This window comes from Apostichopus japonicus, chromosome 22, assembly GCF_037975245.1.
Source record: "Apostichopus japonicus isolate 1M-3 chromosome 22, ASM3797524v1, whole genome shotgun sequence".
Lineage (NCBI taxonomy): Eukaryota > Metazoa > Echinodermata > Holothuroidea > Aspidochirotida > Stichopodidae > Apostichopus > Apostichopus japonicus.
Window position 1 is genome coordinate 19727205 of NC_092582.1, and position 27153 is coordinate 19754357.

The 27153-nt window shown below is 37.5% G+C and overlaps 1 protein-coding gene across 2 annotated transcripts; it reads left to right on the plus strand.

Annotated features, from left to right (window-relative positions):
• The first annotated feature begins 4709 nt into the window (after positions 1–4709).
• Positions 4710–27153, plus strand: LOC139963891 (uncharacterized). 2 transcript variants are annotated; one of them, XM_071965099.1, is made up of 12 exons: positions 4710–4793; positions 11115–11284; positions 17417–17553; positions 18409–18514; positions 19706–19789; positions 20290–20470; positions 20754–20846; positions 21550–21633; positions 21850–21916; positions 22783–22854; positions 23206–23381; positions 24738–27153. In XM_071965099.1, the coding sequence occupies exons 3-12, from the start codon at positions 17447–17449 to the stop codon at positions 25364–25366; spliced, it is 1599 nt and encodes a 532-aa protein (XP_071821200.1). In that variant the 5' UTR covers positions 4710–4793; positions 11115–11284; positions 17417–17446; the 3' UTR covers positions 25367–27153. The 2 variants fall into 2 exon arrangements, with proteins under 2 accessions (XP_071821200.1, XP_071821199.1); XM_071965098.1 differs by lacking the exon at positions 4710–4793 and having other exon boundaries at positions 10846–11284.

Consider the following 27153-nt stretch of genomic DNA (forward strand, 5'->3'; position numbering starts at 1 on the left):
TTAAATTGAAAGTGATGGATGGCCTCCTCCTCCCCTAATAGCCACCCCAGTTCCTCTCCATTTTAGTATTTTCTTTTAATTCTTTGTATATTTGATGTCAAACATCACAGGTTCAAAAGAAAGCTAAACATACTTCTTATAACCTTATTATATCCTTATAAATAAAACATAACCTTATCCAATTTTTATAGTCTTATAAAAGTTGTGATGCTATGGCCGGCTCCTCTTTTATACATACTCCAGTGAAAATAAAATGTGATAGATTATAAATTTTGTTTTTAATTCTTTTTTTTTTGGGGGGGGGGGTTAAGGAAATATACCAAACAAGATGTTAATTCATAAAGATGCTTCATTCTAGAAATGCACAATATACACTCTATTCCAAATGAATAGTTGTTGTATTATCCCATTAACATTATGTTAAATTTATGGAGTCACAGTTAATTGTAAAAGGTAATTGCTTAGTAGCCATTTTATTCCTTTCTTCCATCGTTTAAACTATTTAACCGGATTGTCCACATACTGTAATAATTATTAACATGTATACACAAATAATACAAACAAATGAATTCAAAGGATACTTGGTTAACATGTTTATTTCTTTCTTGAGGTTCGTTAAAGTTTTTTGGAACATTTTGGAAAGCTGAATACAAAGGTTGAAACTAAGAAGAAGTGGATAAAATGTGCATAATCATTACTATGACAAGTGCACCAATGGTGATAATATAACAGTATCATTGAACACTACAACATGTCTTTTTCACAGAACAAAGATACGCTATCAGTGAACGACGCTATTATGTGAAACTTTTATGAAACTTATTACCACGCAAGTTCAATGAATAAGAACAGCCTTTATTTTACACAATCCATAAAATGCGAACAGAGAGTTCTTGAACTTAATGTGAGATAACAAACATGTGTGACATATCCACGTTTTCTGGCTTAACATTGAGGCAAGTCTTGTGACAGACCTCAAATGCTCTTTGACCTCTACCAATCGAAAAATAGTTTGTGTTTGTGAGTGGCAAACTCAGTATCAGACTTATTGCTCGTCCAATATTGTATCGCTATATTGCGTCCAAAAGGTACCGTCGACCGCGCAGTTTAGCGGACTAAAATACATTCTAGACCTTCTGAGAGACATGACGTCATTGCAAGCTCGTCCAATCACAGAATGATCATGATGTTAGGCACGAAAACCAATAGCGTTGGTGCGTATGTGAAAACTTTCGGGCCGGTTTTCGTTGTCGTAGTAGTAATAGTACCGTGAATGTTATTCTTTCCAGCTACGTATATTCCATAAAAACTCCCTGATTAGATATTGTTAAAATTTATGAAACACCAACCTACAGAAACACAGATAAAAGAAGTTTGCTACAAAAGTAAGTGGTTCAAACATGTTTTTGAGTAAAATTGTCACAGAATCTGCATTTATTCTTTGGACAAAATACGTAGGCCTAACTTTTTTAGATGGTTCTCGCCAAGTTGTACAAGTTGTAGGCCTATATACTAGGCAATGTATAGTAGTAGTACTATAGCCTGGCTTCATTTATGATTTAGTACTAGAAGTTCTGGCATAGGTAGGCCGAGCTAATTGAAAACACACATGTGACTAACATATGGGACTGGGAAACGTTATCACCCCTTGATTGAAACGGGCAACGTCTGTCAGTTGACCATATTATGCAATTATGAGGAGCATAATGTTCAAGAAAGACTACTTTCTGTTGAAAGTATAGGTTTCTGTTAGAAGTGCATGTGTGTTTATAATGGTTACATATACCTTTATTGCCACTGCTACAATAGTACAAATGGTGAAACAATATATTGGACGGTATGGAAAGATACCGAACCTGTTATTGACGAGTAAACAGGGCTATATGGGACCACAGTATATCTATTTTCTGTGAAAATCCTGCAGATTGAAAAATCAACCTATACATATTCTAACATCGGATTCTTCTCACTATATGACAAACAACTTTTGCAGTATTAATAAGTGTTTACGGACTATATTTCTTAATTCTATAGTTCTGCTCAGATTCTCATTTTGGAAATAAAAATTAATTTTCTACTATGTGTGAAGAAACAGTGATTGAAGATTTACAGTCTTAAGTACTTGTATAATTATCATCATGTCTTTTACAAATTTTAGGCAATGACATCAATGGGCCCACCCGTTGGTAAAAAAGCGAAACTGGGCAAGCCTCCGAAACGACGTGCTGTTTCAGTAAGTCTGACAAAGAAAGGACGGCTGACCTCAAAAACCGTTTGCTTTCGTCAGCGAAGAAGAAAACGAAAGGCAACTTTCAAAGAATTGTTCAGTAGAATTATTTGGGATGAAGATTGCAGCTGCAACAACACCTGGAATCTGCAGATGGAAATTCTGATGAATTAACCCAGTCAGCATCACTAGCCAGGCCTTAAACTACACAGTCTTCATCCAAGTCATACAAGGAGAAAGTGAAGGCAAGTGAATTAAGAAGCTTGGACTAATATCTGTGGAGAGCTGATGAAGGCATATGTGGGGTCTTTTATGCCACCAGATAAGGGTCAGTGCTGTGTCACTGGCTGCATTGCTAAAGTATCGTACAAGTGTGACGACTACCATCACCACGCATACTTATGTGGGCCACATCTTAATTGTTCAGACTCACCAGCGAAAATTGCATGTGCCGTGTTCATATGAGGTATAGTTATTTTATCTACAACCTGTGTAATTGGTTTTCATTTCAGATGGGAAATATAGTATGTTTAATTCATGGTTCAAACTTATGTTCTAGTCAGTTTTCATTTTAGTCAAGTACTTGAACAGTAATTAATATGAAAGTTAAATTTCCAAACAAATTACACATTGTAGGTGGATAATAAATTGTTGTAAAACAGTTATTCACATCATTTTGCAAATTTGTTTGAAAAATTAGGTATAGGAATTTGTCATTCACCTTCTGCTTTACAAGTTAATTAACATCTTATCTCCATTAAAGAAACATTTGTCATCAATTCAGACTAGCTGGACTACTTTTGTGCTCTTTACAACAAATGATCAATTAACATGCATGCATGAGTACAGCTACTCCTATATTGACTTTATTTGCCTGTATATCCACCAAATTGTCACTGTTCATAATGATATGCAATGGATATGACTCACCAGTGCCATGTGAGCTTTATCAATCTTTATCAATTGCTTGTGTATATTTTAACTGTGGATCAATATAGTGTTCATAAAGTTTATAAAAGCGAGAAAACAGGTGTTTTCCCTTGAGGTGCAGCTTCTGTGGAAAACCACAGGATTTAGCCAGTACCTACTATTTTGCAACTTCTCATAGTTGATCTAAAGTTTCTTTGTTTTCTACCTGTATTGAAGCTAGCTATACCTGTTCATGTTAACCACAGCCAGTTTATTTGTACTGATTTATGGCAGTTTATCAGACTTGATTGTGGTGTGTGCGCTCTAAAGAAACAATCCTTTCATTCATTCATTCATTTTTAGTTGATACTGTTGAATTTCACAGGACACTGTTGTTTATGAGAAACTTTAAGAAACATGTCTTGTTAAAAATAAAGAACAGGTTGACACTAAAGTGGCATTTTAAATTTACTATTCAAGTAATTAAGGTTGAAGGGGTTGTGCATGTTATGCCTTGAATTCCAAGAAATAGATTGGAAACAGTTGATCAATATTTAATAACATTCAGATGGATCATATAAGTCTGTTGTAATTGTATATTATTTGATGTTTCTGTCTGACCCGGCCCACAAAGTTCATATTTCCAACAGCTATATTTTTCAGTTCTCTCAAACCAAGGAATCTATTTTTTTACCAGTCAGGGGCTTTCGCCCATGGCTTGCTACAGAGCCTTAAGCATGAAAACAGCTAAATACTAGAATGAATAGATAGTATAATATACAATATTCTTTCATTTTCTTCTTTTGGACAGGATGAAACATTGACAGAGGTCTTTGTAAAACAGGAACCATGGTATCCAAAGGGAGACCACGACTGTGAATCGGTCCAGACACACAATATTGTTGTTGTAGATTACAAAGGTAGGTACATATCATCATCATGTTATATTCACTGACAATATCCATGCAGTTAATTACATTATTAAGTTGTTACCAGTAGGCATGGGGTACTGTAAATGTAATCATCAATCACCTTGGCTCGGCTGAATTTGTATTTAATTGAAACAATTGTTTGTTTAAAGAAAAGACAGTTAATCATGGCTTTAGACAGTGGTTTTGCTTTTCAACAGGCCAAAAGCATGAAACTGTCTTCCTTTGAAATATGACAAAACCCAATTTTTTAAAACAAATTCTCCAAAAAATATACAGTATTTCAAATGTTGCAGTAGTTTTATAGAGGTTTAGAAATTGTTCTACAATTTCAGTGCAACAGTCTAAGCATCAGTGTGTATTCAGAAAAGTTAAAAAAAAAATACTAATAGAATGTCACAATATCAGTGCTGCTGTGTAAATATTAAGTTAACTTCACTGAAATGTAAACATTTAAATTAAGCAACACTCTGCATGGTTTCAGACTGATGATATTTATTTTTACAGGCCGACAACATGATATTCCAGTGGCATTTTGCAACTGTGAGTCTGAAGCAACTCAACTTATTCGTATGGGACTATGGCCAGCATCTGCATTCAAACCACAGGTTGCATTTTCTGTAGACCTGATGAGATGGTTGACAGTCATGTCACTGGAATGCCATGTTGCACTCAGAAACCTTTGTCAAGCACTGAGTTGGATGGTGCCTAAAACCCTACCAATCTTAGTGAGTTTTCATTTTTAGTGATTCATGTTATACTGTATAAGTTTTTACATGCAATTCTTTGGTTTGTGTCATGTAAATTATTGATTGATAGAATTTCACCACAAAAAGGTTGTAGCTGTATGTGATGCCTACATTATCAGATATAGACATAAGCTTTCATGTTTTACACATATCATTTCATCTACAATTTTTTATTTTCAGGTCAAAAACCTTTATTCCCTGCTCTCGAAGAACTCCTTTGCAGAGTTCCGTTTTATGTGCAACCAATTGGATAGTGTTAAATTCCTTGAGAACTCACTGTTCCACAAACCCCTCAAACCAAGCTGTCTTGCTTGCCCGAGGGTAGGTATTGTACTGCACTAGGGACCTTATTTGATGTGAATGTTGATCTTCATATGGAGATTGTGGCCATAGGCGTAGGAGCCTCATTTGATTTGGGGGGGGGGGGCTGTAACGACTTGCCCGAAAAATATAACCAAATTTTTTCGCGCTCCGCGCGGGTTCCACGTGTTAATGTGCATATCATATAGGCATCCATCAGTTATAACATCACCTGCCAATAACATAAAATCATTTTAAGTGTTATTACCCTTCCATATTGGTTAGAATTATTGGGGAAGTCGTTATAACAATAATGATCATAATAATAATATAAGTTAAACCAGTGAAAAACACATTGCAAATCCTTCTTCTTTCAGTAGGTGCCAGTGGCGGAGCTAGGGGTATTGATCATGGGGGGGGGGGGGGGGAGAGAATGGTCGGAGCGCCACCACGGGTTGGCGCGAAGCGTACAGATAGTTTTTTGAGTAAAGATACTCCCTAGATCGCCGGAAATGACCCTTTCCGGGCCTTGCTAATTTGCAGATACACGAAGAATAAATAGGTGTCATCGCCATTTTGTCAGAAAATTGCACCAACAAAATGTGACAAATGTCAATAGGTATTTTAGAGCGCAATAAAAATGTCAATAATCGCGAATAAGTAAAAAGTGGTAAAAAGCTGAAAAGGGCGCCAGCAGTCCATTTGAGTCCGTCAGGGGGGCATCCGCCCCCTCTGACTGAATTCTCAGCATATTGCCCGAATTTTCACCAAAATATTTGAAAACATGGTATTATTCAGCTGAAAAGGTACAAGGGTGAATTCTTTTGCATTTGAACTATTACACATTGGGGTGTACTAAAACACTAAGGACAGTAACTTTGTCCTGCATAGGGGCCCAAATAGTAGCCCTTAGAATGGGCCATGCGGTACAACCAGCTGTTGGCTAATTTATCTAGCTGAAAAGGTACATGAACAAAACTTGTTGGATACTGCTCCCAGCAAGACTAATTACATTGCTGTAGCAACAACAGCAATATCTGACTGCATGGGGCCCCAGACAGTAGACCAAAAGGGGCCCGCCCATATGGTATTATTCAGCTGAAAAGGTACAAGGGTAGATCCTTTTGGATTTGAACTATTACACATTGGGGTATACTAAAATACTACTGACAGTATCTTTGTCCTGCATAGGGGCCCAAACAGTAGCTCTAAAAATAGGCCCTGTTGCCTTATCAGTCTTCGACTGATTTAGTAGAAGGTACATAAATTCAACTTGTTGGAGACTGGACCTAGCAATATTTGTTATATTATTATAGCAATAACAGCAATATTTGCCTGCATGGGGCTCCAGACAGTGGTCCCGAAAGGCCCGTTTGGTGTTATTCAGTCGAAGTAGTACAAGGGTGAATCTTTCAGCATTGATGCTGATACATTTAGGTTTACCCAAGTAGGTCTACCAATGACATCAACTTCGTTCTGCACTGCCATGGCGCCCAGACAATATAGCCCAACATGGTCCCGCCTTTCATGTTTATTGTCTCTTGCCACGATTGGACGAGCAGTGAGAGAAAACAGAAATAATATAATTACAAGAGGTTTATGATTTATTGGACCTGGTTAACATCGTTATTTTTCTTCTTCGTTAGAAATCCAGTGCAACGTACCTTATAAGTGGATTGCGAGGCAATTCAAAACTGTAAATGCCATACCTGAACGCTATGATAGGTGCACTTTTTGAAATGTAATACTTTGTGTAGCCAGAATTGTATCTTTCAGAATGACCTAAAACATTGTACTGGCCCTAATTAACTCAAAGTTGGTCTCCATCGTTGTAGCATTGAACTGATATACTTTGATTCAAACTGCCCAAACAGTAGCCCTTAGAATGGGCCATGCGGACCAACCAGCTGTTGGCTAATTTATCTAGCTGAAAAGGTACATAAACAAAACTTGTTGGATACTGCTCCCAGCAAGACTAATTACATTGCTGTAGCAACAACAGTAATATCTGACTGCATGGGGCCCCAGACAGTAGACCAAAAGGGCCCGCCCACATGGTATTATTCAGCTGAAAAGGTACAAGGATAGATCCTTATGCATTTGAACTATTACACATTCGGGTATACTAAAATACTAATGACAGTAACTTTGTCCTGCATATATGCCCAAACAGTAACCTTAAAGATAGGCCCTGCAGCCCAACCAGCTGTTAGCTTATTTCCCTACCTGAACAGGTACATAAACAAAACGTGTTGAATACCGCTTCGAGCAAGACTAATTCTATTGCTGCAGTAATGACAGCATATCTGCCTGCATGGGGCAAGATGGCGGATAATTAAATGATAAAATCATGGTGAGTACAAATTCTTCTGTTTCTCAAATACTCATTGGTTTAGCTATAAAATTCTAGTTAAGGGGGTACCTTCACAGAAAAATAATTACATTTGCTGGTTTCCACATTTCTATCAATTGCCATAAATAACTATATCCCATCCCTTTCAATTGACAAGCTTCCCTTTTCCCAAACAATATTATTTTATTCATATTTTGAGGATTTTCGGGTAGTATTTATAATTAGGGCAAAGCTGGATGCACTCAGGCTACGCCCTCGTGCATCGCTTGCATTATTATAAAAGTATCTGTGTTTAATCACGGTAGTCTAATTAACCCCCGATCGTGCATTATCCTATAGATAAACCCACGCTGAGCGTATGATTTTTGTCAATAAAAAGACAAAAAATACCCCAAAAAAATTGCAGATTTGATAAATGTGTTACTCCGTAGAATTAGTTTATTAACTACCAAAAGAACAATGCACATGTGCAAAAACAAAACAAAAAAAAGGCCCAAATGATCACAAATATTCAAAACAATTTTACGGCTATCAGTAAAAAAATGCATCAAACATGGGAATGGAAGCAATTAGTATAGATTAACATGAACACAAATATTAACATGGACAGTTAATCAACATTCTTTGTACTTCCATAGCAACCGCGCCTCTCGGAACACGATGTAGGGCCTAAGCCTACGTACGTATATCATATCCCACATACGTAAGTTCACATGTATGTCAACGAACGAGTGGACGGACAATCTAGTCCAGCATAGTGTAACTTTGTGTTGAATTATACGGTCAGTTTATTCATCATGAAATATATTAAATTAAACAGTTAAACTAGCTTAACGTTAGGCCTAGTTGAGAATTTTTTTGTCTAGATCGATTATTTTGTTTTGAGGAAAACATTCACTTGGCCTTAAAGCGCTTTCTATGTCGTAAATAATCATTATACTGTGACATACATCAACACAATAGAACAGGCAGAAAGGTAATATTCTCTATTGACAAGAACTTATGGATTTCATAGTTATTATGTAATAAAACCCATCTGTTTGCAGTGGTTAAAAACAAAACTTCCACCACACCCTGGAGCAACATTTCATCTGCTTGACATGTACAAAACCTGTAACCCAGAACCTATGAGGCTGTTGAACATTGATGTAGTTTTGATATTTGGGCTTTTCTTGGTTGACCCTAACATGTAACATTATTTGGCAAAAAAATTACTGCAAAATATTACACGCTAAGTCAAGTGCTGTATATTCCATGTTCTGCTGTGACAATGGACAATAATAATGTCAGCAGCTTACATTTCAGAAAATTCCACTGACTTACAGTACTTGTTACTTTTCTGTACATTCGTAACTTTTTTACCTATAGCTATGGGCATCTAGTAACACTCCTTCGTTATACTCCTGTGTGCTAAACTTTATGTTATCAAAATTATACAAGTATTAGTGAAATAGCATGCATGGGAGCAAGCAGGTGGCTGTACGTTTGATCTTATAAAGCAAATCAATGTTGCATAAGATATACAAAATGGTGTCAAATTGACTGTTTACGGTACATCATCCTAGTGTACATGTATTATGGATGTTACTATATGTTATCATTTTAACCAAAAATGTAAATATGTTTTTTCAGCAAGTGATGATGTTAACATGCCTTCATGTGATTATCACTGATAAATCATTACTATCAATGATTGAGCAGTTTGAATCAAAGTATATCAGTTCAATGCTACAACGATGGAGACCAACTTTGAGTTAATTAGGGCCAGTACAATGTTTTAGGTCATTCTGAAAGATACAATTCTGGCTACACAAAGTATTACATTTCAAAAAGTGCACCTATCATAGCGTTCAGGTATGGCATTCACAGTTTTGAATTGCCTCGCAATCCACTTATAAGGTACGTTGCACTGGATTTCTAACGAAGAAGAAAAATAACGATGTTAACCAGGTCCAATAAATCATAAACCTCTTGTAATTATATTATTTCTGTTTTCTCTCACTGCTCGTCCAATCGTGGCAAGAGACAATAAACATGAAAGGCGGGACCATGTTGGGCTATATTGTCTGGGCGCCATGGCAGTGCAGAACGAAGTTGATGTCATTGGTAGACCTACTTGGGTAAACCTAAATGTATCAGCATCAATGCTGAAAGATTCACCCTTGTACTACTTCGACTGAATAACACCAAACGGGCCTTTCGGGACCACTGTCTGGAGCCCCATGCAGGCAAATATTGCTGTTATTGCTATAATAATATAACAAATATTGCTTTATTTTTGAATTTTTTTGAATTTATGTACCTTCTACTAAATCAGTCGAAGACTGATAAGGCAACAGGGCCTATTTTTAGAGCTACTGTTTGGGCCCCTATGCAGGACAAAGATACTGTCATTAGTATTTTAGTATACCCCAATGTGTAATAGTTCAAATCCAAAAGGATCTACCCTTGTACCTTTTCAGCTGAATAATACCATGTGGGCGGGGCCCTTTGGGGCCACTGTCTGGGGCCCCATGCAGTCAGATATTGCTGTTGTAGCAACAGCAATGTAATTAGTCTTGCTGGGAGCAGTATCCAACAAGTTTTGTTCATGTACCTTTTCAGCTAGATAAATTAGCCAACAGCTGGTTGTACCGCATGGCCCATTCTAAGGGCTACTGTTTGGGCCCCTATGCAGGACAAAGTTACTGTCATTAGTGATTTAGTACACCCCAATGTGTAATAGTTCAAATGCAAAAGAATTCACCCTTGTACCTATTCAGCTGAATAATACCATATGGGCGGGCCCCTTATGGGCTACTGTCTGGGGCCCCATGCAGTCAGATATTGCTGTCATTACCACCATGATGCAAGGTACCCTCCTGGGTATAAAACCCAGAAACGTGTGTGCTTGTACCTCTTCAGCTAAATAAAAGCTTATTTTTCCCCCTTATTTTGTGACCCCCTCACCTACCATGCAGGGTGTGCCCCGGCAGCAACACATTTTATTGAAGCTTTGTCACCTACCAACACAATCAGGCCACCAAACCTTTTGTACCTCTTCAGCTGAATAAACCTTCTGGGCTCCTGGACTAATTGCAAATTATTCTTCTTTCAGTAGGTGCTTGAAAAATTCTCAACAAATTGCCCGAATTTTCACCAAAAAATTGAAAAACACATTGCAAATTATTATTCTTTCAGTAGATTCCCGAATAATTCTCAGCATATTGCCCGAATTTCACCAAAACAAAAGGAAAAACACATTGCAAATTATTATTCTTCTAGTAGGTGCCCGAAAAATTCTCAGCATATTGCCCGAATTTTCACCAAAAAAATTGGTTGGGGGGCTGCAGCCCCCCAGACCCCCCCGCCTCCTACGCCTATGATTGTGGCATTAATTGTTTGTGGGGTTCCGTGTTCATCATGAGGACTGTCAGCTGCTTCTATCAATCTGAATCATTAGAATGCTGCTGTATAGAACCACCATGTCATCAGCAGTAATACATTCCTTATACAACTGAAGCAGAAATATGTGATTCAAATTGACAGTGCTACTTGAAACTGTCTTTACAATGTTCTGTAGTAATCACTGGCATGCAATAGCCTAAAACATTATACTGATATGAGCAATTGGGATTTCCCTTTCTCTCTCTCGCTCTCTGGAACAGACCGGTGATAAAAGAATTTTAAGCTTGGATGCTATGTTTGGCTTGAAGCGTTGGAAGAAGTCTGGCTCGAGCGAGTTGCCCCCAAAGTATGTAGATTCTTTCTTCTTGGAGCAGAACATAGTGGAGATGACTTTGTCCAGAGCTACCATCATCAGGCCACTAGCAAACAGGTAACGATAAATTAATACATCTCTATATCCTTGCCGAAGGAATCTATCTGGTTGTTTGCGTGTGTGAGCATGTATGTTTCAATGTGGCATATACTGTATATGATGGTGATGGCGTGTTTTTGTATCCATGTTTGTATGGGAAACCTCCACTTGTTAACATAATAAGCACCATTTTATGTTTTGGTTGTGTTAAATTCATACTTACTCAGTACATAGATGCACCATATTTATTGCTCAGTTGTTGATTGAAAACTGTACTTCTGGTATTGTGGCTAACTTTCTATTAAAGTCTGAGTCTTGAATGTGTTAGTCATAACAACAGAAAATGACCCCAAATGCTCAAGGAAGCCAGATCTAGTTGTTTAAAGGTTGCTATTTCAAGACAATTTCCTGATTTTCTACAGCAGTGATTAATTTGTTTAATGTTACAGCTTTACCTTTACTATTTGAATCTGCCTATAGGGGCTTCACTCTGACCTCTGCGATGACTCACACAGCAGGGTGCACATTGGTAGACAAGCCAGGTGTTACCCTCTAGACAACATCCTAAATGAGGTAGCTAAATTACTTATGTATGTCAGGCAAGGAATCATAAAAGACAAAACCTGATAGCTCTCTGGTTATCATGTCACTAAATCCTTTAAATAACTTTAAACATTGTGCCAACTGGTATCTGACACATATTGATGTTATATACACCTAGGGTATATTGATTCCCAGCCAGCATGCCCAGTTGGGGCCCAATTGGGTTTCACTCGGGCTGCCAAGTGGGCCCCAATTGGGCTTCCCAATTGGGGCCCATTCAGATTTGTCATTCCGTTCCACACAGGACCCAATTGGGCCAAACAGATTGGGGCCCACGAGTGGCCCAAACTGGTCCCAGTTGGGCGAGACTGATTGGGGCCCAAACCAATCCCATACGGGGACCAACCGGGCCAGCTGTATGGGGCCCACCTGGGACCCATTCTGGGCCCCAATCGTTTTGGCCCACACAGAACCTATACTGTGCCAATCAGGCTAACTGCATGGGGCCCAAATGGGACCCATTTCGGGCCCAGTTGATTGGGCTTGACCCAAGTGAAACCCACACTGGGCCCAACTGGGCCAACTGTGCGGTCCAAATTTTAAGCCCAGCTGTTTCACTGTGTCCCTTAAAATAGTTCAGTTATCTACAGGTTTACCACCTCTCAGCATTCGGGGAAAGTGGCTGAAGGCCAAGTTTCAATCACGACCATGGGATGGGGACGTAAAATAACAGCCCTGGGAGCATGCAGGAAGTGTTTGTAAAAGTCATAAGTTTGTCTCAGCGTGAAAGTGTAGTCGCCCCTATCATCCAAAGGACGAGAGAAGAGCTGGATATAGCTTGGTTGCACTTGTGTCCCGAATATTATAGTAGGTTGTTGAATCAATAACACTTGAACCGTTCATGTACTGTCGTGGTACAGCAGAGATTAATTGCCTCAGAAACAAATCCAAATAAAAACAAATGTATTCATGTGTACATTCATTGAAATATATTTTTCAAGAAGACAACAATGAAAACTAAACAATAATTCATGAACTCCATAATTACATTTTAATTTAAAGAAAAAATATGAAACTCTCAGAACTGAAACTATATTCATCCTAATTGGAGGGAGCATTTTGGCATTTGGAGAAAGAATAGAATGTCCAGGCAAACCCTGCAAATGTTAACGATGAGGGCAAGATGCTATATATTGCACATACTTTTGCATTGCAAATGCAATGCTAATGTTGCTCAGGGCCAACAGTATGTATCCTCTAGATCAAATGGAATCATAAAAACATGAACTCATTTAAAATCGTGACCGAAAGCGGAACTTTTACTTTTTCTGGCAAGGTGAGAATAAACATCTTCTATGTTTTATGACAAGATAATGACATAGGTAATAAAAATATTGCTACAGTAAATCTGGAAAACACAAAAATATAAATGGATGAATGTACTCTAGAATAAAGAACATTGATGAGCAAGAATTAAGGTGTATAATCGTTTAATGTAGATACGACACTATGAAAAAGAATGGAATGGTTTAGTACTAAGCATAAAAATTCACATTAAAGGGCAAGTGTACTCAAAATGTGATTTATGTATGTTATCAAGCTTTAAAAATCATGCCAGTAGCTATCCATCCCATCTCTACACAGGGACGTAGCTAAGGCCTGATGATGGGGGGGGGGGTGTAGTGGCTGAAATTCCAACTGGATGGATTTTGGAGCCAGAAAATTCCAACTGCTGCCTTGTACCCCCCCCCCCCCCCGTACTACTCATCAACATTACCATGTGGAATTATGCGGAATTAATTTTTCGATACATCTGTACCACTGGCCCTCACTACACAGTAAGCAACTGAGTATAGTTATCTGCTTGAAGGCTACATAGACTACTGACTACAAAAGCTATGTTAATGTAACGAAAGGGAAAACTTTTTTTTTCAACAAATTATATGCGACGACATAGTGAATTACCAAAAAATACAGTGCTTTTTACTAACACGCTTAATATAATTTTCCTGGGGGGGGGGGGCTATTTATCACTCACATGAAACAATTTCAATTGTTCACTTCATTCCAGCTGAGAATTTGGAATGAAATGAACAATTAAACATTTTGCAGAAAAATGTTTATGTTGAGTTGATGAGATACCATAAGTTGTTAATTAAACATTGTGCAGAAAATATTTCAATTGCTCAGATGGAATGAAGTGAACAATTGAACATTTCGCAGCAACATTTCCAATTGACGAGATATGATAAGTTGTCAATTAAACATTTTGCAGAAAAATGTCCAATTGACGAGATATGATTAGTTTTCAATTAAACGTTTTTCAGAAAATTTTTCAATTGCTCAGTTAAAGAAACTGAGCAATCCAACATTTTCTGATATTTGATAAGATTTTATTTTGCTATCTAAACAATAGACTGAAAAATGTCAATTTATGGGGCAAAGTTTTTCTTATGTTGATGGCACTTTTAAGCTTCCATAGATTAGCATTGAGTGTTTCAATTGTACATACCATAGTGCCAATGTAAGCTAGTGAACAGGGTCAACCCACCTAATAGCAAAATTAATACGTAAATTAACCAAATTGAAGCTGAACGTTGTACAGTAGTTCTAGGCATTTCTTTTAGAATATTCAAAATCATACAAAGTTTTGTTATGGTGGAGTATAAGGATCGCGAGATACAATTTCTGAATATGACAAGGAAAACGTGGTAAATATGACTGATTAAAGGTCAATTTTGACCGAAAATTTTAGGACACTCACAAATTACAAGAATATGTGAAAATTAGAGTGCGACAGTTGGAAAAATTGAGTGCGACAGAATATGAGCATTTGGAAAATTCCTAAGAAATCAAATAGAACAGCAACACTAATATTTGATGACATCAGTTCCTTAGGTTGTAGCAATTCCTATGTTTTAAATTGTTATTCATAGTCATATAAACATGGAAGTTATAACCCTATCCGTTCTAAAATGTTAACATGTTATGTCAGCACTTGGGATTTAGATGATGTTTACACAAAATTATTTATTTCACATGTAAGGAATATGTGGAAACATATTATATATATTTCAAAGGGAAATATAATACTTTTAGTAATAGCCAGGTATTGACATGAAAAATATGGTGTGGCCATTCTACTCCTATTAAATAACAAACTGCAAACAGTCATATCTTGGTAACTGAACATGCTATGAATATGGAAATAGGGCTACCGATATGATTTTCAATGCTCTAAGTATCAGATAGGTGAACTACAGTTTGAATAAATGCCCCCTTTAATCTACAAAAATGTAAAAAATTTTGAACATGAAAAATACATATTTACGAATGTTGAAATTGTCTTGCGGTTGATGATTGAAACAACGGATGAATAGGTTGACTGCGTCCAATTGATTGTCGAGATCGTGTTGACAGGCCTTGAGTTGTTCAGTAGTGAGTATTGGCGAAAACAGCTGCCTACTTTCCCGGAACTTAACAAAGGAGGCTGTAGGAATAGTAATAAAGGCAACAATAATGGGTGGGTGCTCTCGTTGAACAGCGTCCTTAAAATGTTGGAGACGTGAGATTAGCCAAGGAGCAGTAACTGGAGATCGACGGAGAACTCTGTGACCTGAAGAATTGCTGGCGAATTCCGTAAGGTTGTTAAATGCCTGCAGCACAGCGAAGAATGACCCAGTCGTTGGTAGGATAGTGACGTAGCTTATCTATGGTATACAGAAGCAAGTCTGCAACAGTGGCTCCTCTTCTAATTACAAAGTCTATGCTACGTACAGGTCCTTCAGGCCTACGATAGTGATCGAAAGAATATGCCGTTGAATCGGTTACAAAGAGAAAATTAATGCGTGGTGATCCACTACGAGACAGGTGTATTTGAAAACGAACAAGGAGACTTATCTATGAAAAGTTTATAATAATACACCAACCGCGATTGCTCTGCAACTGTAAAAGTCTAAGTCTATGTAGACCGTAAGGATAGGCTGTCGCGAGTAATACACGAAATGACATGCCATTAGGTCTAGGCTAGTTGCCTGATAATGCTATAACTTATACTAGATTAAGGGTATTGTAAAACAAACCTCTGATCTAATAATTTGGATCAGTCCGTCTAGTAAAATTAAATGAAAAGTGGTCGGTCCTCCAATACACGAAAATACACACAGTGCACCGTCGCTCAGTCCAAGCTTAGATCGGTGGCGTGAGAATCTTTACGCCAAGCCGTGGTTGGAACTTCCAGAAGGTGGCGCGAAGTAGTAGTATACTATAGGGTGCCTAGGCTTACCATCCTATGAACAGCAACCACGCTAGGCTACGCTGATAAACAATAATCACCTGCGACGCGGACAGGAGGTGATCGTTAGGCCAAGAGCTCGCGGAGCAGTAAATTACACGAGCGGGCAATGTCCGAACAAATATAGATATTAAGGGTTGAAGTTCCCGAGGTAAAGATATGCGTGTAGAGCTGTAATTAAGTATATTAATAAAGGTCAGCTGGTACTCGTAATAGTAATAATCCACATGTCGCGGAGGTCCCAAGCTAAGATGACGCATGTATTCCTCTGGTGAGTCCCTTAGAGTATTTTCCAAACGAGGAAACCCGTCACAGAAAGTTTACACTTCCGGAGATGAGGGTGCAAGGAAATAAAACTTGCTACAAATTCACCCAAATGAGTCACACCCTCACAGAAAAAAAATTGTTCCAAAATACTCACCGAGTACCAACTCCTTTCGAGTGAATGATTGAATTATCAATTGTGAATTGAATTATTTCGATGGATTTCGTTGAATCATATCGGATTTCGGAAAGCGTTCTCGGTCATTTCTTTAGCTTTATTGCCGTAGAATGATCACGTGAGGGCATATGGAGCGCGATACGTATTGGTGGCAAAAAAACGCGCCTAATTCGGGAATCAGTGTTGCCAGTTGGCTTTGTCATAACGATAGTGCAGTGTGGAAATGAGATATATACATTGAAGTAGGTCAGCCGAAATAGTGAAACCCAGGGGCGTACCGTACGGGGGGGGGGTGTGGGGGTGTTCGTGAGTTCCTCGGTAAAATCAAATATACTGATGACCTTCTTTCTTTTCTTTTTCTTTTCTTGTCAGTTTTTTCGGCTAACAATCTTACCAATTTAACATATTTTTCGCAGACTAACCTCATTTTTTTCGAGCGAGATTGCTAACAATCAATTTTGGTCGGTAAATTTGGGTCCGTACACCCCCCCCCCCCACTCGACGCAGTCACAGAAAGCCCCTGGTGAAACCGTCTTGCTCCCGAATGGGCCCGAAGCGGGCCATACATGAGGGCCAACCTGATCAAAAACCGAGTCTGTCCCAATTGGGCCACTACGTTAATGAATTAACTGTTGTCAAGGATTGGTGGCCTAAGGAAGAACCTAAGCTTTCCAAAGCAAAAAAACAAGTATGTGTTGAACATCTCAATAATGTTTTGAAGTATGTTAACCAGAAGGGCCAAACTGTATTGTGCCCGAATGGGCACTGAGTGGGCTGGCCCTGGCCCAACCAGGCCCAATTCAACCGAGTGAAACCCAATTGGGCCCCAGCTGGGCATGCTGGCTGGGTTAATGCTTCATTACAATTGCAGAACTGTAGCACATTTCAAGCTGGTGATCTCATGCAGTCAAAGAACAAATCAAAGAAAATAGATGAGACGGGAGTGTTCGGGAGCGTCTGCAGACATGAGATGCCAATTTCATTCTTTAGTCTTCGTCAGGGAGAGCAGTAAGTATATATGTAACCTAACACATATCATCATCATCATTAATCAGTATTTATTAAGCACTGTTATGGTGGAACACTGCAAGAAGTGCCTTGAAAGAGAAAGGCTGCTTCTTGAAGCTGTTTAGTGAGTGGCAATGTCTGAGTTCATGTGACTTTATAAACAAGGGCCAAATTTTCTATAGAATGCAGAAATATCATATCCATTGAATTTGAAGGGAGGCTCAATAAGCAGATTAGCATGTGAAAAGCTTTGAGAATGAGTTGGCTTGTGAGGGGAAATGAAATCCACAAATATTAAGGTGTTATCCATGAAGGGGCTTCCATATAGTCAGAAGGGCCTTCCCTATAGTCAGAAGGGCCTTTCATATAGTTCCATACTTGAAGTATAGCCATTTGGATGCTAAATACTATTTCACTCAAAAAACAGTATCCACTCCAAAGGCCTTATTGACAAAGTAGTTCTGGGGATGAGTGATGAGGTATACCCCTGGTGGAGTACCAAGCATGGGCATACTGTACAGAGTTTGATCACTCCTTTAGTTAGTTATATGAACACCAGAAAAGAAGTACACAGGATTATCTTTATCAGTATGATTAAAATGCTACTCACTCAACCTAATTTTCCCAATCACAATCCTGCATCATCGAAAATCATGAAGTTATGGTTATTTTTTGTTTAAAGAAGACCCAATTTAATAAACATGAAAACAAATATACCTAGAGTTAGTAATAAAATGAACTATTACACCCAGTTACATTTGATCCATCCATCATAGTAAAAAAAAAGGACTTATTTGTGACTATTACGTATCGTGTGTGTAAAAGCCATCATCTTTATTAATTGCTTTATTTCAGACTTTCCAATGCAGTCTATATGGTACAGCATCTGTTGAAAGAATTGCCGAATACTCAGCATTACATTTTGTACGACATTGCCTGTATGTTAGAAGCTCACCTTAAGGTACAGTAATTGAACTACTTTATAATTATGTATAGCTTACATCAAATGAGACTACCAATCTCAATAGGTTAGGGTAAACTGGAAAATAGTGTCACATTTACAGGAAAGTAAAGTCTAAACAGTGTGTGAAGAAAGAAACTGGTTGAGGGGTTGGACATTCACAATTGATAACCCTCCCTCATCCATGCTATTGGTAACCACATGGGTAAACAGTGATCATAATTGGTTTCTATTGGTTAGAACATTAACTTATTTTACTTGGCATCACATAGTATATCACAAAGCAATGGAGCTTTGTGATATCATAAGGAATATTCCCCATAGATGAAGCAATCATCCGCAGTGGGGTAGGAAGGTTCTTTTGAGTGGGGGGGGGGGGGGGGCTGAAGACTGATGGCCGGCCTGGGGGAGGGGTCTAAGGGATAGGGGGTGTCCCCCTCCCCTTTGGAATTTTTTTGCATTTCCAGGTGGTCTTAGATGCAATTTGGCACAATATAGCACACTTCAACACCCACTCCATTTTGTAAATAATTTTGTATTTTCACCTGGCCTTAGATGCAATTTGGTGCTCCAAATGAGATATTTTTCTCATTTGGAAAAGAAAGGGTTTTCTGATTTGCGAAGTGGGGGGGGGGGGCGGAATGATACTTCCGCCCCTGCATATTTTTCACAGGGGGGCTGGCTCCCCTAGCCCACCCCCCCCCCCGGTTCCTACGCCCATGATCATCCGGACAATGACTTGCTCAACTAAGAAGCTTAGGAGCAAGAAAATTTTTAATTTTAGTGGGTAATTGAAATTTACTTGCAACATTGACATACAAAGAAAGAAAACAAAACTTACTTTCTATCTCTCCCTATTTCTTTCCTTAAGCACATTCAATATGTATACATTATTTCTATTACTTATGAATTTTGGGACTCAGAAATAATTGCAAATAGAATGGTTTAGTGTGTACAAATTGCTATTGAATTTTGAATTTGCTAAGTGATAGTGAATAAATTATTCCTTGACTTTGTCTGTTGTCTATATTGTGATTTGATGAGAGCAGAGAAAGCATCCACAAAAACATAGATACAAGTATGTTTTTCTTTCAATAAGCCATCACATGCATAGACAGGAATTAAACATTTTCATTCACCCAAAAAAATTCAATGCATAATGTTCTTTAAGTTTTGTTTTCTCTGCAACAGAAATCAGGGCAACATCCACTGCTGTCCAAAATCAAACTAGCTGTTCCAGCTTTTCACATTTATGGGCACAAACCTTCATGCCAGGTAACAGTCTTATTCTATCAATTTCAACTCAATATCTATAACTTAAACATGTATTCTGTAAGCTGGCGAGGAAAGCAATGTGCAATCATTGTGTACCAAAACATCTTGTAACCAGTTATTGATGAAATGTACAGTTCTTGTACCTTTCATGTGTTATGTCCTTAGTTGTTATCAGCCATAGTGACATGTTTAGAATGACTCTTGGCCAGAATCAACAAGAGCATGTGCATCAGCAGTTAGTTTCACATATACTCTTTTAATCACAAGAAGAAGTTCTAGCAAACTAGCTACCAACACATTCCCGTTGTGTCAAGCAATATTTGTTGAAGTGCTCTTTGTTGTTTATGGTTGCATATTCCTTAATGCTAATCCTAAGATGTAGTAGGATCAATTGTGCTCATTTTGTTGTATATTAGTTACAACATGTCACTAATTTACAAGCTTGCAAGCACAAGACAACTTAAACCAACATAACATAACATAGTTATATATTTCCACAGATCACATACAGTACAAGACGGGTTGATGGATTTGCCCTCAGTGATGGTGAGCAAGTAGAGAGGTTGTGGTCGTACATGCGGAATTTTGTGACGAGTACACGAGAGATGACTCCATCCCACAGGATTGATGCTCTATGTGATGCTCTGATACATTATGCCCACAAAACAACAAGACACCTTGGTGATGCAACTTCAAATGACGCAATGGTTTAAAATTTTAATAATTCCGGTCAGTTCATAGCAATATTAATTGTTGCAATCCTGTAGTATTCCTTATTGTGTATTTCATTGCTGTACGAAGTAAAATGCTAATTAGCTTGTACAGTATTTCTTATTTTCTTACATCGATTGTTAAGTACAATACCAAATGGTTGCCATACTGTTTAATATCCTATATACTTTTTGTGTGCCAGTTGGGTAATTAATCAGTAGTATATGAATTCTTCATTAATTACTACAATTAGGTGAAATCATCCTGCAAAGGTATCATCGTACAACCCAGGCTGTGAATACTGCAAAGGAAGAACTGGCAGTAGCCATGTCGTCTCATCAGCAAGGTTTGTGATCAGTAGTAGCTTTTAACACACCAATAGATGGGGGGGGGGAAGGGGGAATGGTTGGCATGGGTCCTGCAGAGTAGAGGGGAACAGTTCATTAACACAGTCACAGTAACTGCTTCCAGTGTGCTATTCGCTGTAATATTAACTTATATCACATGTGTTGGTAGATCCTATCTTGTTTTGACAAGATATATGGTTCTCAGATTTGTCGGGTAAAGAATGAAATTGCCACCCCTTTGTTGGGGATGAATTGAACTGATAGATCAGAACTTACAATGCACAATGGAAATATCCACCACCCTCACCACTTACCCCCCCCCCCCCCAAAAAAATAGTATATATATATGTCACATACCTAAATTAATTGTATGCATGTGTGTGAAAGGAAATAAGTTCATTTAATGGAAAATTTGGCTTTCATATTCAATTGAAATTTAAAAGTGTCTTTGGCATCAAAATTGCCCCAACGGATAGACAGAACTTTGCAGCCTGCTGCAAAAGTTGTACAGCTGAGTATTTGTACATACTTTATTTCAAAGTGACGCTGGGAAACACATATAGATAATAACAAAGGATAAAAAGTGTTGTGTTAAGTAGTGTTCAATGTAGTGACCACATTTGAGGAAACATTTAACAGTTTTTCAGCCCGAAATGTTCCTTAAAAGCAATGCCATAATAATTCACTTATATTACACAACAGGTTCAGAGCCAATCACTGAGACGATGATTCGAAGATGGAGAGTTGAGCTGACATCAACCCAAGTGTCTCCTTCTGTGTTGACTAGTAAGATTTAACTGTAATCCACTTTTTTAGGAAAGCTCATTCATGCATGTTTCTTATTATTATATAATAGCCAAAGATGGCCAGTGAATGTATGTTGTACTGATCAAATTCTCTTGTTAAGAATATTTTTAGTTTTCATCAGCATTCTTGTAGAACTCAATTGATGCAACTTTCTCTTTTTGATGATGCTTCCTGTTTGTTTATCTCCACTTGCAGCATCTGGTGCAGACATGTCAACAAACGAGGCATATGCTATCCAGCTGTCAACATATTATGATATGTGGTGAGTTTATTGTACTCAACTTATGTGTATAACTTTGTATCAGCTATTATTACTTAATTCAACAATAGCAGTTTAATGAATGTCATATACATACTCGTGTGCTGATCTTTCAGCCTAAGTCGTGCATGGTGCAAACAAACAACAACAATATGTATGTCCTTCAACTACAATGCTCAAACAGACACATGCTTCTACATTTGGTTCATGCGAGCAATATTGCATTAAATTCATAATTGCAGATATAACATGTATAGAGTGAAGGAATTTCCTTGCTACAAATCCGAATACCATATAGCACAAACTTGAAAAATTTGCATGTTTCTGTAGGACAGGTTTAAATAATTGCCCACCATTTGGGTATGTAGCATTGGTATGTAGCACTGTTCTGGTGGCATGGTCACACAGCAACATGAAATAATGTTTTCTACATGTGTTTTAAAAATAAGCAAATGGTAAACAAAAGAATAATGATGCACTGAAATTCTGTAGAAGACAAGCAATTGATACAAAAATAAGTCAGACTGCTTTTAGAGGTTAAAGTAATACAGGAACAAAAACAGTTCCTCCTAGATGGAGAGCCTAGACTCTAAACTGAATATTTGTTACTATTCATTTTTTAAGCAAGTAAAATAGTCAGTATTTTGGCAGTCCCAATCGAGAGATGAAATGGGAAAGCTGTGTTCACAGTTTAACTAGGTGACATAATATGCATCAACAACACTTGGACTCCAAGTTAGTTAAAGTTTATTCCATCAGCATCAATGCTCATACCAAGTCAGTTTCTGTGCTTTTAACTTATCCAAACAGAGGTTTTCATATGGAAATTGGAGAGCATAATGATTGATGATTACTTTCAATTCTTGCAGTGATGAATTAACTGGACACACGGACACAGGGGATCACCTTCATAACCAACTCATTGCAAGAAAACTGAAAAGGTAAATAGTGAATCATTATTTGTGAATTGCTGTTATTTGGGAGTGGGCGTGGGGATGTATTACCATGACTGTGATTGAATCTTGTTCTTTCTGTGGTGTTTGGATTTGATGAAAAACAAACATTGTGTTTGAGCTGATAGACCAACCATTGCAGTATGAAGCCAATATGTATTCAACCTACATTTTCAGTCATACTGGATATAGCAGTAACATTTCATTATACAAAATTATGCTTTCAATGTTTCTGGCTTCATTTTCAAACACAATCAAATCCATATTTTTTTGGTAATAGTAGTTTGCCAGCACAGTATATGTCGCTTCTTTATTCTTTATCAAAATTTTTCATTGTAGCATTCATGAACAACTCCGTGGGGTGGAAAGTGGACCTCGATGGTCAAGGGATGGAGATGATCTAAAAACATATCTTCAGATTAATGAAGACAGAGCAAGACTGGCTATCTTGCAAGAACTGCATTCACTGACAGTAGACAGGTGGTTTCTTCTTCACTTGAAGAGGAGATATGCTGGTGAGCATGATTTTCTGTTTGTTGCGGTGGTTACATCTGACTTATTGCTAAATAATTACCTTCAGTTACAACTTTTAAGTGTTCCTTACAATCATGTCCATCATCATTTCCTCTGGCACCAAACTTAAATTTTCTAAAATTGATCCAAAATGATCATTGCATCATTGGGGTTTGAGTGCATTATAAAAACATAAATACACACAATGCTGTAGGTGCAACCTCTTGAGTCTGAGGTATGTGGTTTCCCTCTGAAGTTTTATGATTTAGATTGTAAATATGGCCATGCTGGACCACTTCTAGATGAAAGCCATTCGATATGCAAAACTCAAAGGGGATTGAGCCATGCACGCAATGGGTTGGGTCACCCCACCCCACCCCCCCCCTCATTAAGTACATGAGGTAAAAAAAAAATAGCACTGTATCACACCAAACAGATATGAATGGTGCAAAAGGTTTTGCACATCATTGTACATGATTAAACTGTTTGGAATAATGTTAGTAAGAGTGCAATCAGTCAGTAATCAGTCAGTAAATATATATGAAGTCTATGATTTGTTCTGTTGTAGTTGAACGTCTTCTGTATTACATCATAGGCGGAGTGTATAGCCTAGTGGTTAACGCCGGCGTCTCCCAGTCATGAGATCCCCGGTTCGATTCCCCGCCGACAGCAATGTGTGTCGTCTGGCAAGGGTGTTGTTCAATAACAACTTCCCGACATGGACGTTAAATGGATGTGTGCTGAGAGATTGGCTTCGGTCAGCTTGCGAGTCTACAAGCCTCCATGGCTTCTTTCGCGAGTTCCTGCTTGCGGGAAGATCACATATACATACATACACACATACATACATACATACATACACGCATACATACATACATACATACATACATACATACATACATACATACATACATACATACATACATACATACATACATACATACATACATACATACATACATACATACATACATACATACATACATACATACATACATACATACATACATACATACATACATACATACATACATACATACATACATACATACATACATACATACATACATACATACATACATACATACATACATACATAAATACATACATACATACATACATACATACATACATACATACACACACACATACATACATACATACATACATACATACATACATACATACATACATACATACATACATACACACATACATACATACATACATACATACATACATCTATTTGCCACTGTATTGTCATATCCAAGTTACCACACTTTTAATTCCATGGGTATTATCGACTCTCTATGATGTTAACTCTCTTATTGCCCCTTTTTTCTTTGTTGCTACCCCAGATGGACAAAAGATTGCTAAATGCCTCTGTTTAGAAATAAACAAAGTGTCAACTGCCATCAAGAAGTTGTTGCATAAATTTTGCAACAGGACTTTCAAGACATCCTCTGACCGTTATCCTAATATATTAACTTTGGATAATATATTTGATGTTAAATCACCAATATGGGATTGCTTATGTCGAGATGTCCCAACAAAAGAGAATGTGCCAAGGTATGGGAAGTGCCTCCTTGTAGATGCTCTACTGAAAGTTGACCACAGCTGCCAGGAAGTGTCTATGCTGGAGGCTGAGATGAAGCAAGTTACCTTGAGTATTGCCAAAGCTATTCGTGATATGAGATTCATGATTTTCTTTGGCACAGAGCATCCAGGAGAGTCAATTTTTCTAACTTACAAGCTGAGAGAAATGCAGCATTTCTCACATTATATTTATACTTTATTTAGTCAAGTAGTGGAACTGGACCATGTAGAGGAACCATCTATTATCCGTGTCATTGATCTTCAAGACAGACTAATTGTTCATGAAGACATTGACCTGGAGGTGGTTCCCACGGAAGATGATGAAGGAGCATACTTGGATCAACTGATTGTTGATGCAGAGAATGCTTCCGAACACTCAGACTCGGATTAAAGGAATAACCAAGGCAGGGATCAAAGACAACTTATATGATTTAGTAACTTCAAAACTCTCTAATACTCAAATTTTTAAGTTAACCGCTACCCATTTGACTGAATATGAAAATAAGCTCCCAAACCCTTGTCACAGAATACTGTGTGCCGCCATTGATTATGTAATACCGTTAAAATTGCATATTGATGACGTCAGAGTTCAGTCAAATGGGAAGCGATTAACTTAAAATTTAGTATTTGAGATTACTGAATAATATAAGTTGTCTTCAATCCCTGCCTTTGTTATTCCATTAAGGGAACTTTCAGTTCATTTTCCTTACATTTAGATTATGTTTGGAAGTAGTTTCAATCGGGTCAAGGTGGTTGAGGGGTGGGGGCAGCAGAGGGGAACAGTTTAGCTTTGTTAGTAATCATTGTACATTATTCCTCATTGGTATGAGATACATTTGTGTTTTGGTTTAATGAGAAAGTTCTGTGTTAACATGATATCAAATGTCTATAGTTCTAGTCTAAAGTTCTTTGACATAATAACAACTTTGTAAGACAGAGAGATTTAAACAAGGTTTCTTCTTGGTATAAAAGCGTATGATTCTGAACTCTGAATATATTTTGACTATTATTGTTACTGTATCTTGCTAGGCTCTTAGGGATATAGAGAACGGAGGATTTAATTCACCATGGGTTATTCTAATAGTGACTTTTCCCGATTGATTTCTAAGAAGTTACTTTACATCACAGCTGGTACCTGATCATAAAGTTGTTCAATATTTTGTTTACTTTGTAGCTTGTTTTTCATTATTTGCTATGTCCATACACTGTGTGTAGGGTCTCTTCAGATATTTCCTATTAGTATTTTCTGCCCATATTTATATTCCCTTCAGATTTAAATAGTGAAAGGGGTTACATCTTTGTTGTTTTAACCAGTAAAATGCAAGGCTGTGTACTAACGGTAATCTTTTAACTCTTTCTACAGTATAATTCATTGCTGTCCCATCAAACACAAAACGTTTTTAAACTATTTTGAGAAGGGCGCAGAAATGTATTTAAAAAAATTTATTGTAAATGTTATTATAACATTTTTTAGATATCATATTGAAACATAAAAACGTGTTAATAACATTGTCCTAATATTTTTTATAACATATTTTCTACAAACGTAAAAATGTTTTGAAAACGTTTAGAGGAAGGCATGGAAGAAGGTTAAAAAATGGAAAATATATCTATACTGTGAATGCTAGAAACTTAAATCAGTATACTTGTGTTCTCCAATACATTGCAGTTGTTAAAGTGATATATTGGTCTTTATATAATAATATAATAATCAGCAGTTATTTTTACGACGCTTGAAGTGACCACAAATGTGGGAGAAGCCCGCAAGGGCTTATGGATTACAACTTACACGTCGGGTGGCTTCCAATTCAACATTTTAAATCAAATTTGGAATCTTTTCAATTTAGAAAGTCATTTCAGATGGGAAAACCGTAGATTGCTCTTGGATGAAAAACCCACCTTACTATGACCCGGCCGGGAATCGAACCCCAAACCTCCCGATTGCTAAGCCTCATTGCTTCAAATGCCACCGCCTTTATCCACTCGGCCACAGCACCTTTGCTTAAAGTGACATATACCATATATGATATTGTTATTCATGATATAGTTATGCTTGATTATTGATATTAATTGTCATCCGAAGTTGATTGTTTCTATTCTTATTTTTTAATTTTCTTTCAAGAAATTTACCATTATTCCAAATTTCCCACCTTTGAATAAATAGTTTACAAATAACAA

What these genes read in the sequence shown, in the direction of transcription:
- LOC139963891 (XM_071965099.1), top strand. Translation starts at nt 17,447, where the DNA reads ATGCAGTCAAAGAACAAATCAAAGAAAATAGATGAGACGGGAGTGTTC. An exon ending in CAAAACAACAAGACACCTTG is followed by an intron (nt 20,471 to 20,753) that starts GTGATGCAACTT and finishes TACTACAATTAG; the next exon opens with GTGAAATCATCCTGCAAAGG. An exon ending in ATTGCAAGAAAACTGAAAAG is followed by an intron (nt 22,855 to 23,205) that starts GTAAATAGTGAA and finishes TTTTCATTGTAG; the next exon opens with CATTCATGAACAACTCCGTG.